Source organism: Choristoneura fumiferana, chromosome 11 (assembly GCF_025370935.1).
Source record: "Choristoneura fumiferana chromosome 11, NRCan_CFum_1, whole genome shotgun sequence".
Taxonomy (NCBI): Eukaryota; Metazoa; Arthropoda; class Insecta; order Lepidoptera; family Tortricidae; genus Choristoneura; species Choristoneura fumiferana.
Genome location: NC_133482.1, coordinates 821,892 through 837,189, shown reverse-complemented (window position 1 = coordinate 837,189; position 15,298 = coordinate 821,892). Strand labels below are relative to the sequence as shown.

General features: G+C 38.3%; 2 protein-coding genes across 2 annotated transcripts; one reads left to right on the top strand and one right to left on the bottom strand.

Annotated features, from left to right (window-relative positions):
* Positions 1 to 21: 21 nt before the first annotated feature.
* LOC141432416 (tetratricopeptide repeat protein 9C-like) lies at positions 22 to 5,474 on the bottom strand. Its single transcript, XM_074093968.1, has 2 exons — positions 4,775 to 5,474; positions 22 to 4,080 (listed from the first exon to the last, which is right to left on the bottom strand). The coding sequence occupies exons 1-2, from the start codon at positions 5,345 to 5,347 to the stop codon at positions 3,784 to 3,786; spliced, it is 870 nt and encodes a 289-aa protein (XP_073950069.1). The 5' UTR covers positions 5,348 to 5,474; the 3' UTR covers positions 22 to 3,783.
* A 984-nt stretch (positions 5,475 to 6,458) lies between these two features.
* On the top strand, positions 6,459 to 15,246 carry LOC141432419 (uncharacterized). Its single transcript, XM_074093971.1, has 8 exons — positions 6,459 to 6,625; positions 8,659 to 8,757; positions 9,618 to 9,786; positions 10,306 to 11,041; positions 12,028 to 12,408; positions 13,779 to 13,932; positions 14,573 to 14,678; positions 14,967 to 15,246. Exons 2-8 carry the CDS (start codon positions 8,661 to 8,663, stop codon positions 15,190 to 15,192), a joined length of 1,869 nt encoding a protein of 622 aa, XP_073950072.1. The 5' UTR covers positions 6,459 to 6,625; positions 8,659 to 8,660; the 3' UTR covers positions 15,193 to 15,246.
* Positions 15,247 to 15,298: the final 52 nt, after the last annotated feature.

The window sequence follows — 15,298 nt, the reverse complement described above, 5'->3', positions numbered from 1 at the left end:
AGGTAATGCAGATTATTTCAACATAGGTAACAGGTATTAAATATAATGACCCGGATAACTCACGTCTTAAATCGAGTTTAGCTCGACATGTTGCTCCGAAGACGAAGGGCTACGGGTTAGCCCGAAACATGTCGAGCTAAACTCGATTTAAGACGTGACTTATCTGGTCATTATATTTAATATGAGTGAGTCTCACGGTAGTTTCATGTTCAAAATAGGTAACAGGAGTTAAAAAAATCCTGTACCTATGGTAAGACATTGAGGCCACTGATTACTAGTAAGTTGAAAAATATTTTAATAAAAAAAAAGGTTTGGTATGGTATATTTGAGACACAGAACAATAATTTATCTTTTCTCAAAAAGTATTAAATTTTATAATATATTTTGAGAAAAAGTTTATTCTATTTCAGAATTATTCACCATTTTTGAGAAAAGCTTTATATTAGTCTCGGCTGGAATAGCAATTGCTGGCTTCGTATTAGTTAAACGGACTCGCAAGCTCGTCCGTTTAATACTCATACTCAGCCAGCAATTGCCTACTTCCAGGCCACGACAATAATCTACTATTATACATACAAAACCATTTTTTCCGAATTTTAATGTTTTTCCACTTATATCGTATTACTAGTAATTAGTACCTAGCCTTAATGTAGGTTAGATTATCGCATAGAATTTTCTTAACACCATTTATACATATGGTTCGATTCATTCCACAGAACTTCTGTAAAGGTTTTCGTCGGAATTTGTGATTCTTACAATCATCTGTTGAAATAATCTGGATTATTTTATTTTATAACTATCCTAAAATTCTATTAAAATATATCTTTCCAGTTTCAAAACCACATTACTCAAAATTAGGTAGGTATATCTATCACCACAACTATAATATATAGCTTGCACCACAGCGGTCGCAACTCATGATTTGGGAGGGGTGACCTTCTTCCCCCCTTAGGACCGCCACTGCACCACATATGGAATTCTAAAAATGCTACTGGACCTCACGCACACATAATACTATATTTTTATAAGTTCAATGTTTAAATTACCCCTAATTTTTATATCACCCTAATTTTGCAATATGTCCTAAAAATTCTATTTATTCCTTTAGATTCGGTGAGATTATGAATTGGACACGTATTTTTTATTAACGACTGATTTACGATTAAATATATCGGAACATATTAATTTTATTTTGAACATACTTTTCTTTATTTTTATCTAATCCAATCAAAAAATTTACAACATCAGGACATTCCTGAGAAGGAACTCTAGGTACAGTCAACGTCATAAATAAGTGATCACTTCTGTACCTTGTCGCTTTCAGTAGTTTCACGAAGACGATGATGCGTGCCGTGGTTCTTATTATAATGTCATTAATGTCTAATTTTGACAAAACCGCGCGTCTTCGTGGATGGCATACATATACATATACACAATTTCGTATGGCTTTTCTAACATGACGTTAAAGTGACAAGGTACAAAAGTGATCACTTATTTATGACGTTGACTGTACTAGGGATTGCGGTCTTTTTCCAGAGGGTAGAGACATATTGTTTAATGCATAGTTATTTAGTAGGTGCTAGTATTATTTCACGAAAAACTTTTTCACGAACGACTTTATCACGAAAAACTTTATCACGAATAGACTTTACCACTAAAGACTTTTTCACGAAAACTTTACCACTAAAGACTTTATCACGAAAACTTAATCACGAACAGACTATATCACGAAAAGACTTTACCACGAAAAGACTTTATCACGAAAACTTAATCACGAATAGACTTTATCACGAAAAAACTTTATCACGAAAAAAACTTTATCACGAAAACGATATCACGATTAAACTTTATCACGAATAGACTTAATCACGAAAAATGTTTGTTACTTCTTCAAGCTGAAACGGCTGGACGGATTTGGATGAAATTTGGCGTGATAAAGTTTTTTCGTGATAAAGTCTATTCGTGATTAAGTTTTCGTGATAAAGTCGTTCGTGAAAAAGTTTTCGTGAAATTGTTTTCGTGATATGGTATTTTCGTGATAAAGTTGTTTCGTGATAAAGTCGTTCGTGAAAAAGTTTTCGTGAAAAAGTTTTTCGTGATTAAGTACTGACACCTATTTAGTAACTTAGTTATATTTTCATACTAATAACAGGTGTTTAAAATGGGAGAAATTAATTCAAACATTTTTAATTATATCTTAAACCTAATCCTCAGTCATCTCATCAGTCATCAGTATCATCAGCCTTAGAAATGCATTCCCGCCTATGCTATATATTGCTTTGATATTTACAAGTTATCTATACACCATGTTATATTTTGATTTCCGTTAACTTGAAATGAACATTGAACAAGTCGAAAGAAGTTAGTTTTTCCCAGACATAGTGGCCTAACATTTACTGTTTAAAGATAATCAAGCATAATAAATTATTCGCACTCTTAACTTATTTAAATTTTATTTTTTAAAGTCTGTAACTAAGTTTTTTAACCGACTTCAAAAAAGGAGGAGGTTCTATGTTCCAATGTTTGTATTTTTTATTTTATTTTAATTTTTAATTTTACATATTTACCAAAAGAAGGCTAAGTGACTATTTTCTGTCTCTTATGTTTCACGTCAATGTCACACGTGAAGTTTTTGAATTTTACAATTGACTGTTATCTTTATTTATGAAAAAAAAAAAAAAATACAATTTGGCCAAAAAGTTAATTATTAATTTGTCAAAAAGTTAATTATGAACTTATCAGTCTCTCAAAGTTAACAGAAATGAAAAAAAACATGGTGTATTACTTAAAACTACAATATATTTTGAGAAATTTGCATTCATTCAGGTGGACACAGTTAATAAGAAGCTAAATTTTAAAGATTAATCTAATGATAGGCTAATAATTTAGTGCTGTGTCCTAAAACCTCTTAAGGCTCGCGAGTTTGAAACTGAGATATGTATGCATAGGAAAAATTCGTGTCTAGATTCCTGTCCAGCAGTGGTGTAGGGGTTATAGCACGCAGCACGGATTGCTGAGGACCTGGGTTCGATTCCCAGTGCTGGTCTCTTTTTCTGGTTTTTCTGTGCATCCATCTCAGTTTGTATTTTCGATATGGTTTCACGGGATACCCGTAAAAGTAACAAATTCGGAGCTGAAATAAAAAATACAAAAAGACTCCAAAAACCAATCATAATTTGAAACTGAGTTCTTTCAGATATAATCTGTATGTTCATATGTCTTTAACATTATTTACATTAGATATTAGCCATGGGCATTTCAATAAAGAAAACATTGTAAGGAATCCTGCACCAGTCTGCAGGTGTACATATTGACACTACTTAAAAAAAAACATATTTCAAAATCCATAGCTTTTCTGTGCGAAATTTCAGTTCAATTTTGTTGACTTGATTTGAAATATAAGATCTTTTCAAAGTAGCGATGATATACCAGAGATGCTGAGATAAATCTGATAAAATATTACATTAAACATAGTTTCATAGCTTATATGACGTTACAAAATATTTACAGTGTATTTTTTATGTATGGCAGGGGTGGCCAACTTGATTAGACCCAAGATCTACTGTTCACTGACAAAACCCTGTGCGATCTACCAATTACATACTTCTTGAAATCTTAAATGAAACAGCATAGTTCAGTATTTATATTTTTTGCCTTGCCATGATCGATTGGACTAATAGTTGTCGATCGGTGGTAGCCACCCCTGATGTATGACATACTGTAGCTTGCTGGTATCCAATTACCGCTATTTTAAAATAAAAATGAGCAAATGACTAAACTTATTCAACCAAACATTTTCTTGATCACATTCTTGTACTCTTTATTGATACTCCTCATCTTAGGCTCGATGATACTGGCTTTCTGCTGTGCAGCCTTGTCGTGAGGATCCAGTTTCAAGACCTGCTGGATGTCCCGCCAGGCCTCCTCGTAGAGATGAAGGCCGAAGTATGCTGTGCTGCGTCGGTAAAGTGCTTTTACATTCTGCTCGTCATATTTGAGGGAGCAAGTGCAGAGGTCTGCTGCAGCCTGGAACTCTTCGTAGTGGAGCTGACAGTGGCTGAGGTTGTTCAGGAGTTTAATCTGTGGATGTTGTGTTAGTTTTACACATAAATTCGTAAATACAGGAAATTAAAAGTATTTTGATTTTAGTTATTTATCTTTTAGGCAAAAATAAAGTCAAAAATAGCTCCATTCAGTAAATGCTACAATATATTATGTCTTTTTTTAGTTTATCCCTTTCCTTGGCAAGTTGAAACAAGTGTACTGAATTCAATCTTCATTGGATTCTCATAGAGCTAAAAAAAAGTAAAAAAAAAAATACAAAAAGATGATTCAAAATTATGTATTGTAAGAGATACAATACCAAGAAAAGGGAACTACAAATTTGAACCACGATATATTTTGTCAGACAAAAAAAAATGTTTACTGGAGCAAAATTCTTAGGGTGACACCTTATATGCAGGTATACAAAATACAAAAAGATAGCCTTAAATTTGACATGGATACCATCAGGCGATCTGTTTGCTTGTTTGCCCCCTATACCATAAAAAAAATGGATCCATGTCTTAAGCATACTAGGGGTTAACAGACTTCAAAAAAAAACTTATGAAAATTGAGGTTGATTTCTTAACATGCAAGAAATGAGTCAGAACAACATTACTCTGTTTTTGATATGGTCACAAGTTTTTATTTATTTATTTATTTACCATAAATTGTATGTTTGTACAATGAAGATCTTATTTAACATGCAGTTTCATTCTATTAAAATACTAACCTTAAGATCAATCATTTCCTTAACTCTATCCTCTTCAATCTGTTCAGGATTGATAGGCTCTATGGCCACAAGCATCTTGAGCGCTTTGCTGAACCTTCTAAAAGCATCAGCCACCCGTCCCTGCCTCACCAAGTCCACCCCGCAGGCCTTATGGTGCAACGATGCTTCATGCAGACGTTGCCAGCCCCAGTCACTTATCAACTGCTCTTCCATAACCTCTTGCAACTCAATCTTACAGCATATCTCCTTAACCAACCCTCCTCTATCATCTCTGTACACAAACTTTGCTGCACACTTTTCTCCGCAACACATTCGCTCCAAAACTAACTCCACATCTCTGTCGATGAAACAATCCGAATCTCCAATTAAAACGATACCATCGAAGTTTTTACTGAAGAAGCGGCTTTGTGGCTCTATTTCACAGCTTCCTGCGTCGTTTGTACACGATATTTCTGTAATTAATATCTTGCACCGGGCATCTTCGTAAGGCACGACGGAATAATCTCCCGGCGTTAATATTTCCTTTGTAATCAGCTTATCAGGCCGCTCGTGTAAAACTGTTTGTTGATTCATGTTATAAACAGTTCAAGTGAGATATATAGAGCTAATTCTTAATAAATCCACTATAATAACAAACTCAACCAAAGAGAACACAACACACAGCCAAACACACAGCTTCCGATCATTCAACGATACGTCAAAAATTACAGTTCTAAAACCAATTGTAACTTTATTGTAAATCTCAACGTGCGCATAATAATAAAATGATGAATTAATCTTTTATCACACACTGACATAAATTTGAATATATGAATGAATATTCTTAAATTTAAGAGAATCTAGAGAAAGAAATAAATAAGACTCATTAAGGAGTGTAATGCTTTTCGAACGCCATGTTGGATCTATAATGTTTTGAGAGTCCAGGAGTTTGAATCTAATTCCACTTCAATTTTTTTTACCATTTATATTTATATTTATCGAAAATTTTGCTCTTAATATTATTTATTTAGTTTAATATAATAGAACTGATTGTGTGAGAATCTGAGTGTAAGGGTGCGGCCACATGCAGTCGCTCGTCGCTTATTTGCACCGATAAATCTGGTTACGTGACCCCATTTTGAATGTGATTTTGATTTTCCCGCGACTCAAAAAAGAAGCGTTAAGTCACCGCGTCGAGCAGCAACGACAAGATGGCTGCTTGTCGGAATGATCTTGGTCTTAATCTCATTTAGTAGACTGGCCAGCGAAAGCTGTCCACGCATTTTTTACGAAACTTTAATCTGTTATCATTTTTGAGACTGTCAATATTGTCAGATTGTCATTCTAGCCCGGCTTAAATAATTTGTATATTTCATCTATAAGCAATTAATAAATATTTTTTGTTTAATTCAATCTCCTATCATCCTCAAAATGTAAAATGTTATAAGATTACTTAGTCACGTTAGAATTAAAATGTTAGATATATTCAATGCCAATCTGGTCAAAATGGTCCAAAAATGTATGCGTCTGGACCACAGATTACTAATATGTAGCTGTCTGAACTGTACGTAAATGCGCACTGACAAAGTTCATAAAATCAGATTTATCGCTGCAATCGAGCGACGAGCGACTGCATGTGGCCGCACCTTCAGTGTCAACTTTTTTTTCTCGTTGCCAGGATTTATTCTTTCGCTGAAATGTCAAAAACAGCTGACATTCAATCACATAGTTTTCAAATTTATCATGGAAATTTATGTAATTTTTTGTAAATAAATATAAAAATTAGCGTAATATTTAGCTTCTAATATAACCAGCAATTTTATTATCCTAGAGGAATTCAGTTTTCAGTATTTCTAGCGACAGTTTTTCAAGGTGAGTGAACAAATCGTAGGCTTTCAATCAAATAATCAACAAAACAACTTTCAACTCAAAGGAGGGTTTGCTAATTGGCCTAATGACCAATAAGGACAAGCGATATGTCACTGGATAGCTTATTCTAAGTTCTAAAACTTTACTATGGCAGGTAGTCCCAAATTTTTGGGTGATAAAAGTTACCGCTGCAGAAAAGTAGGTTTGTTCGATACTAAGTAAGTTCCTGTATGTTGATGATTTTGTATCATGATTTTGTCTTAGATGCGTCTTCATTTTTTTTATACAGTAATTCGAGATTGCCTGCCATACAAAAAGTTGTAGAATATAAAAAAACCTTTCCAATGATATAAGGCTTGTCGTTATTGGTTCCTAGGCCAGAGTCCATACAAATCTGCCCATCCTCCTTTTTTCCGTAAAACACCTTTATTAAAAACCAAAGGCAGCAAAGTTATTTTTTTGGGGTTAAGGCAAATGCACATTTTTGTAAATATTATGACAACAGTGAGCAGATAATGGTGATGAAGCCTGTGCTTGCGCATGCGATGAGCTAGCTGCAAGATATTAACGTACTGACACTGCATAAATGCAACATAAATGTCCAAATCTATGTACAACAACATAATATCCTTTCCAATTGGAAAGTTGTAGACCAACATTATCGTCAACATACACACAAATTTTAAAGTAGCAATACACACTTAATCCGTCATAAAATATTCAATACTTGCATGCCAAATTAGAAGTCTAATAATTGTAGTTACAGAGATAGGGCCAATAAAACAAAAATATAAATTCCATTTATTCCTAATCTCATGTCAATTTTGGAACATCCCTTTTCATGTATCCCAGTCAATCATGGTATATGTGTGCCAAATTAAGAGTCTTTAGCTTCAGCGGTTTGGGCTGTGCATTGATATATAGAAATAGAAGTACCTATATCTGTAGTTTAAAAAAAAAAGTCTATTTAATCTTAACAAGAAAACCTGTTCTTTTATTTCTCATCATGAATATATTCACAAAGCTTCATAATCTCAACTTAAAAAATTATGTTTCTCTTATACAATTTTCTACCCCTTTTTACCCCCGAATTTTCAGAAATTATTGGTCACATATTCTTTTAATTCTGTTCATTTACTCAGTTTTAGAATTATAACTTCAAAAAATTAAGTTTTTTCTCATGCAAACTTTTATCCCCATTTTCAAAAAAAGTGAAATGTGCCTTTTAGTTTATTTGAAGAAAGTTTTCCCCGAGTTTCACAACTGTATAGACCTGTAAAAATAAAAAAATTACATACTACATACTTCCCTTCCCTCTTTTCATCCCCTTGGTGATAGATTTTCACAAAATATTTTCTTAGCGGATGCCTATGTCATAATAGCTATCTGTGTGCTGAATTTCAACAATCTGCAATCTGTTCAATGGCTCAAGCTGTTCATTTATAGATCAGTCAATCACTTTTGCGCAATTTTTCATACCCCTATGTATGTGATATGACGAGGGTTGTCCACCCCTAAATTTATTTTTTATTCTTTGGAGATTTTTTTATGATTTGCCATTAAAAATACATACAACCCTAAATTTTCACACTTCTACCATCAACCCCCATTTTGCCTCCTCCGAAACGAGAGCGCAGCCCAAGGTATCGCCTATATTTTGAACAATTATATTTTTTCTTTTAGAAATAAAAAAATTACTCGCAAATGTGATAAAAAACATTGTATGTCGCACGGGCGGTACTAGAATAACGAACATCAACTCATTAAAGCCCTCAGTCTTCGACTTCGGGCTTCTAATAGACTCTCGTTCGTAATTCCTTATTTACCGCCCTTAAGACACAATGTACTATTTTATACCTCTACGCGGACGGAGTCGCGGGCAACAGCTAGTATTATATGTAAATAATGTGATTAATTATGAATACTTAAAAATTGTCATACCCTCAGGTTACACAGGTCACAATATATTTGTTTCACAGGTTCGATGCAGTTGCAATCGTCTCTTTGCTATGCTTTATTTTTCTGTGTGTTTGTAGAAATGTCCCTGTCGCTACTCAAGAATGTATGGCGAAACGTACTCAAAAGTAACCAGCTCAGCGTGACTTCTATCTCTTCGAGAACGCTTACTTCTAGCAGTAAGATATTTCTACATTATATCCTCACCCTACGGCCGGTACTATCGCTCTCCCGCCATATAATCTTTACCAGCCACAGTACCTACTCTACTCGCTCTAAAGTCCTTGCTATTTAATCCTTTGATTCAGACACGAAAAAGGTCAAAGGAGCATGACGAGTAACGTGCCGAACGACGTGTTTGGGCGTCCTTTCCCGGCTGCTTCCCCCACTCGTTGTGTGTAGCTGTAGTCATACAGCCAGCGGCGAAAGTAAAAAAAAATAATCCTGAAGTTTAAAATGATGTACGCAGCACACGACTCCACCGTGACAATTTAAGATGATAATTCCACATTCTTTGGTGTGCAAATCATTTTCGGCTCCACAACTCGAATTTCTGCTATTGACTTAATTTACTAAAGCCGGACTGATATTATTGTTGTGACAAGTCAGAATGCAATCTGATACATACACATATACTGTAAAGTTACGCGAGTACATTGACATTTCAATTGAAGGCAATACTGATTAGAATTTTTAATCATTTAGATGGCTAAGTGTACTGAATTGCCAGTGGCGACGTATTATATATTTTTGTCGTGTCATTCAATCCCCACACATTTGGTCCTTCGAACCGGACTTGTTTGTTTTTTGATTAAAATCGAAATGGCTGAGACATGGTCACTTCATATCCTTCTGCAGCGAGCGCATAGGCGTATATTGGGGCCGTGCTCGTCCCAGTATGGTCTGGTGCCTACCCCAGGATGTTGTTGGGCTACCGATTCGACACAAAAATCCAGGCCAGGCCCCCGCTGAAAAATAACCCTAGAGAGGCTATTGAGCGAGTGTATCGTCAGTTAGAAGTATCGGCCGTTCCCCGCAGTATCGGAGCTGCCGCGGCCGCGGTCGCCGGACGCGCTGACGTCGCGGCTGCAGGAGGCGCCGAGCGCGTCCGCCGTGCTGGCGGCTGTGCAGGCCGCGCTGCCCGCCGCCACGGCGCAGCACATGCTGCAGGCGCTGCGCAGTCTGTTCGCGCTGCACCGCGCCGGCAAGTGAGTGCCAAGGATTTAAAAGTTTGGCGCCCCGTCTCAGATAGCTTTGCTTTGCCGCCCCATTAAATAGTTAAAGTACCTGGATGGATCAACTATTCATTGTTTTAATTCTGTCCCGTCAGCGAGGGAACAAACGTAGTACAGTTTAATAGAACCTGTCGTCTGTATTTCCGGATAATTACAATCTGGCTCTTCAAGGCTAGTGTGAATAGGCTGTTACTGAACCAGTGAGATACACCTTTGGCCTCATCTGCACTTTACATCGGGTGAGATAGGGGTCAATCACGATCAGTTATATGGGTTATGAGTTGAGCTGCACGCGCGCGGTGCCCTGTAGTGCCTGGCGCTCCGAGGCCGTATTGTCTTACGCGCTGACGGGCGCGATCGCATTGGACATCTCTTTCTATTCCCGTCTTATTCCGCGTGACAGAAGAAGTAGTGAAAAACGATTGTGATTCCAAGACAATAAGGCCTCTGGTCGCTTAACGGTTTGATTACAAGCTAGTTCTTTCTCCACAGATTTGACAAAGACACAGACGAACTAATAAAAGACCCGGCATTCAATGTGCTGTGTCAAAACTTCAAGAAGCACGCGCGCGCCCTCGACGTCAACGAAGCCATAGAGGCCACCAAGGTCCTCTCCTACCTGCGCGTGCCTGTTGACTCGCTGGTTGTCCAAACCATGCTGCAACTCGTCCGATACAATATCAACGAACTCAACATCCGCCAAATAATGTTCCTAGACTTCATCTTAAACCGCTACGACACAAAGAACCATTTGGTCGACGCGTTGAAACTGGCTCTCCCTCTAGCTTTCCAAATACACCTGCCTATGGAGATGGATAACGAGGATTTGCCGCTTCTACGCGACATGCTGTTCTACTGTTGCGCGCATAGTTTACCGGATAGGTGTATAAACAACGTCGTCACTGGGGTACTCCTTCACGATCAGTCCATCGACGCCCAGGTCGCTAGGTCTATCATATGGTCTCTCTGCGAGGTCAACTGCACGGATGAGTTGTACCCGACGCGAGTGCAGCTTCTCCACATTTGCTGCGACATCCTGAGCCAGTCTCTGGGCCAGTTGTCGTATGATGAAGTGCTGCGGACGGCGGCGCGTCTTAAAGGTCGCATTCTGGAGAAGCATCCGGAGTATTACCATGAACAGCTGATGGATGCGACTGCCAGCTACGTGATAGACAATAATATAGAGTTCGAGAAGGGATTGCTTATTGCCAGAGTGCTGTCCAGGCTGGTGAGTATTTATTTAACCTCCTAAGTCCTCTCGTACTTTATAAAGGACTAATTAACACTAAGAATAACGACCGAATGTACTTTATAAAGTACAAATTTTGAAATAATGTCCAAAATAACAAAGCAGGTCAGCAACGTCTAGGTCTTAAACGCTAAGTTTGTTAAAAATTTCAGGACTCAGGAGGATATAACTTTTTTCTGTAACAACCTTTCAGCTAATACTTAACGTAATTCATAATAAACGTGTAGCTTTACCCTCCTGAAGCCCACCATATAAATATTTTGAAAAAAATTGACAAAGCAATTAGAATCTAATTGTATGGGAAATAAAGTCAAACTGCCGTTAAACTGCCATGGTGTAAAACAATAGAAAAACAATAGTAGATTGTACAACGAGAGCATAAAACGAGCCATTTTACCCGAGGCGTTCATATAGCCACCCGAGCCGGTATGGCGAGGGTGGATAGCCACGTCGAGGGGAAAATGGGTTTAATGCTCGAGTTTTACACTACTTTTCACTTCGATGGCGAGGAAATGAAATAGCAACAATGGAAACAATGATTCACTTTCTATCCCTTTCTATGTACTTTTTATTTTTTTATGCATTATTATAATAATTCAATTTTTTTTATTTTACTGATTGATTTGAATGATTTTTAGTTTTATATAAATTAAAAATTATTTAAAAAATATACAGAAACGTTTTTTGTTTGTGGCTGTTGACACCTGATTACCTTGGTCTGAAGTTGGTCTTAGACGAAGATTTTATTTTAGATACAGCATAAACACGAACTTTACGAGCATGAGAAGGGAAAAAGAATTTTTACTTTGTTATATTGTCATAGATTCCTAACTCCCTTGAACTTATTGTGTACCTACCTACATTCTATTGCACATTGGGCCGCACGAGGTTACAACAAAGTGCATAGCCCCGCGAAGCGAAGTGAAAAATCTTCAAGTCGTAATCGAAATCCTTACCCTTTCCAGGCACACACGCACCTAGGTTTAGTAGAATACCTGTGCCAGCAAGCAGTCTCGAGCCCGACGATGCTCGCCAACGCACGGACCAACATCCTCTTCGGATTCATCAACTGCCTAGCGAATAACAACTACACGCCCGACCCCCAGCAGTGGGCCGAAATAACCCGACAGATCACTAACAACCCGATATTAGACGCTAAGAACGCGGCGTTACCATGGACCAAAGTTTGCCTGGAGCTGGCGTCGCTGGGGTACTACGATGACCGGCTGTTAGGCAGAGTATTCTCGAAGCCGTTTTTGGACGAGTTTTTGTCAAGGCCCGACAATACGCTGGATTATTTGCAGTTGTTGACGCTGCATGAGGCTGTGAACGCGTTTCATAGCAAGGTAAGCGTTGACATAGGCAAAGTTATATTAAATATATTGACCCGGATAACTCACGTCTTAAATCGAGTTTAGCTCGACATGTTTCGGGCTAATCCGTAGCCCTTCGTCTTCGGAGCAACGCGACTCAGCGGCTGCTGCAACACGCGCACTGCATAGGCAAAGTTGTTTAAAGGCATGCTATCGATCACAGAAAGTAATTTTCTGATTTAGCAAGCAGCGCACAAAGCCGTGGTGGCCTAGTGGTTTGACCTATCGCCTCTCAAGCAGAGGGTCGTGGGTTCAAACCCCGGCTCGCACCTCTTGAGTTTTTCGAAATTCATGTGCGGAATTACATTTGAAATTTACCACGAGCTTTGCGGTGAAGGAAAACATCGTGAGGAAACCTGCACAAACCTGCGAAGCAATTCAATGGTGCGTGTGAAGTTCCCAATCCACATCCCAAGCCCTCTTGTTCTGAGAGGAGGCCTGTGCCCAGCAGTGGGACGTATATAGGCTTTGATGATGACACAATGTTTGATCGCAGTTTGTGTCCCAAAAACATGTATTTAATGTAATGCCCGGTTCACATTGTTCCAGTAGCATGACACGGCGGTGCTCGATCGATCTTGTGTAACTCGTTTGTATTGTGACCCGCAATGTATCGCTACTGGAAGGGTTTTACTGGAATAATGTGAACCGCGCATTAATTAAGAAACCCGACCGCTTTAAACATTCCTTGAACATTTATGAATGTTGAAAATTCAAACTGAAATATAGATGCACAGGAAAACTAGAAAAATAAGACCAGCACTGGGAATCGAACCCAGGTCCTCGGTATTCCGTACCGCGTGCTATACCGCTACAAAATACAAAATACAAATAGATTCCAAAAAACCAATCTTAATTTATGAATGTGCCGTTAATTTAGTATTTTATTGCGTACATTGATAATTACATTTCATCTGTAGGGATGCCTTCGACTGCCATAATTTTATAAGTCATAATGTATTGTTTGTCATAATTTTTTACCTGCTGGAACCGTACATTTTTCATAAAATTTTAAATGCCCATCCTGTAGATCTCTATCGGTTAGGTTAGGTTACTATTGGTTTTATAACAATTCTGAAAAATAAATGGTTTCAGAGAAAAAAGAGTTAAGTATGTCAAACATTAAATTATAATAAATTTATTCTGAATAATTCTGTATGATTTCCGTAATTATTCCGAATCTTTCGGAAGTTTTGCAACTATAATTATGACTAACAATTTTCGACCAGTAGATATAGACATATGAAAAAAATAAAATGAACATTGGTCATGTTTTTAAAAAGTTACATGCCATGGTCAGAGACACCCTGTATAGTTTGTACCGATATGACATCTGTATGCAGGAGTACCAACTACCGGAGCTGATCCTGGAGAAGGCGCGCGCAATGTACCCTCGGAACACACTGACGCCGCAGCTGCAGGACAGCGTGGCGCGCGGGCTGGGCGCAAGGGAACACGCGGCGCGCGACGTGCTGCTGCCCGGCGGGATCGTCGCTGGTAATGGTCGCTCGGAATTCCGATTCCAGATTTCGAACGCAGTAAATCCATACAAATCTATAGACCTACATATAGACAGTAGTTTTCCGTTCGAACTTTTTTCTGATTCAGAATTCCGCATAAGTGGCCTGTGCGTTCGGAATTGAAATAAACATACGTGTGTGATGTATTTACGGAATGAGGGCTATCGTTCTTTGTCTTTCTAGATGGCGCCACTGTTGCGTGAGGTTTTTAAGTGTGGCTTTCAAATTCTGTTATTAGGGGCGTGAAAACAAAGTTATGATTAAAATAATATTGAATGCACCTTAAAACCGTACCATAAAAATATCGAGCAACGACAGTGTTGCGTATTCCCGTTTTGTTCGGAAAAAAAGGGAGGACAAAAGTTTCCGAAAGACAAAACTGTCTCAAAACACAGACATTCATTGCCCCGTAACGCATAATTGCCATAATTAACTTCAGGTAATGCAAAATATTCACAAAATTATTCTAATTATAAAACCCGCGTAGCTCACCCAAAAACTATGAGATTTGACATTTCGGAGAACTCACGCTACACCAGCGCCTCTAGCGGCGAATTTATACGCGAAAGCCCTCATTGCGAGTGTATGTAGCCGCCCTAAGACGTATGTTGCTCCAGATGTGCTGATGTGCCTGAAACAAGGGTACCCGGTGAAGCTGAACGTGCCTCGCGGCAAGGAGAGGGTGCCCATCGAGGAGCTCGACCTGCCGCCGGGAGCGCTGCCGTGAGTTCAAAGAGATTACCAAACTGGGTGCGTTTTCGGACCAGTATGATCATAAGTAGTCTAAGAGCTGACCAGACTGCAGGACGCAGAGCGCATCCAGTGTTATTTTTACTTTAAAAAAATAAATAAAAAGACGAACTTTTTGTTTTGGCAAATTTATTTAATGCAAAATTGTTGCCATATTCAGGATTTTTTGTTACGTTCAAATTGTCACAATCTTTAACCACGTGCTGTATTTTTCATTTTCTTGGTAAGGTTGTGAGAATTAAAAAAAAATACGTTTTCCAGGGTATGCATAATGAACTTCAACCAAGGCTGTTTCTCGATGAACAGCAACCGGCTGCGAGGCACTTTCCGGCTCATACTAGACGTGCTAGAGAAACGGGGCTTTGCCACCGTGCCCGTCAACACTACGGAGTGGCTGGCCGCGCCGCCGCACGAGCGCACGCCCTATCTGATGCGGGAAGTTGGCTACAAGTGCGGAGAGATGGGCATGAAACTGTGCGCTACTTAGAGACTTGAAATTTTAGTTAGTTACGATATGAATTAAACGCTGTTGACTTTTTTAGGTGATTTGTTTTATTGTTTTCATGGAAGCGTTTGGTCTTCATAGGCAGCTT

Bases quoted from the DNA above. Each gene is read 5' to 3' on its own strand.
- LOC141432416 (XM_074093968.1), bottom strand. From the start codon at position 5,347: ATGAATCAACAAACAGTTTTACACGAGCGGCCTGATAAGCTGATTACA. The intron at 4,081-4,774 runs GTTAGTATTTTA...CAACATCCACAG, and splicing joins AGGAAATGATTGATCTTAAG to ATTAAACTCCTGAACAACCT.
- LOC141432419 (XM_074093971.1), top strand. From the start codon at position 8,661: ATGTCCCTGTCGCTACTCAAGAATGTATGGCGAAACGTACTCAAAAGT. The intron at 9,787-10,305 runs GTGAGTGCCAAG...CTTTCTCCACAG, and splicing joins GCGCTGCACCGCGCCGGCAA to ATTTGACAAAGACACAGACG. The intron at 11,042-12,027 runs GTGAGTATTTAT...TACCCTTTCCAG, and splicing joins CCAGAGTGCTGTCCAGGCTG to GCACACACGCACCTAGGTTT.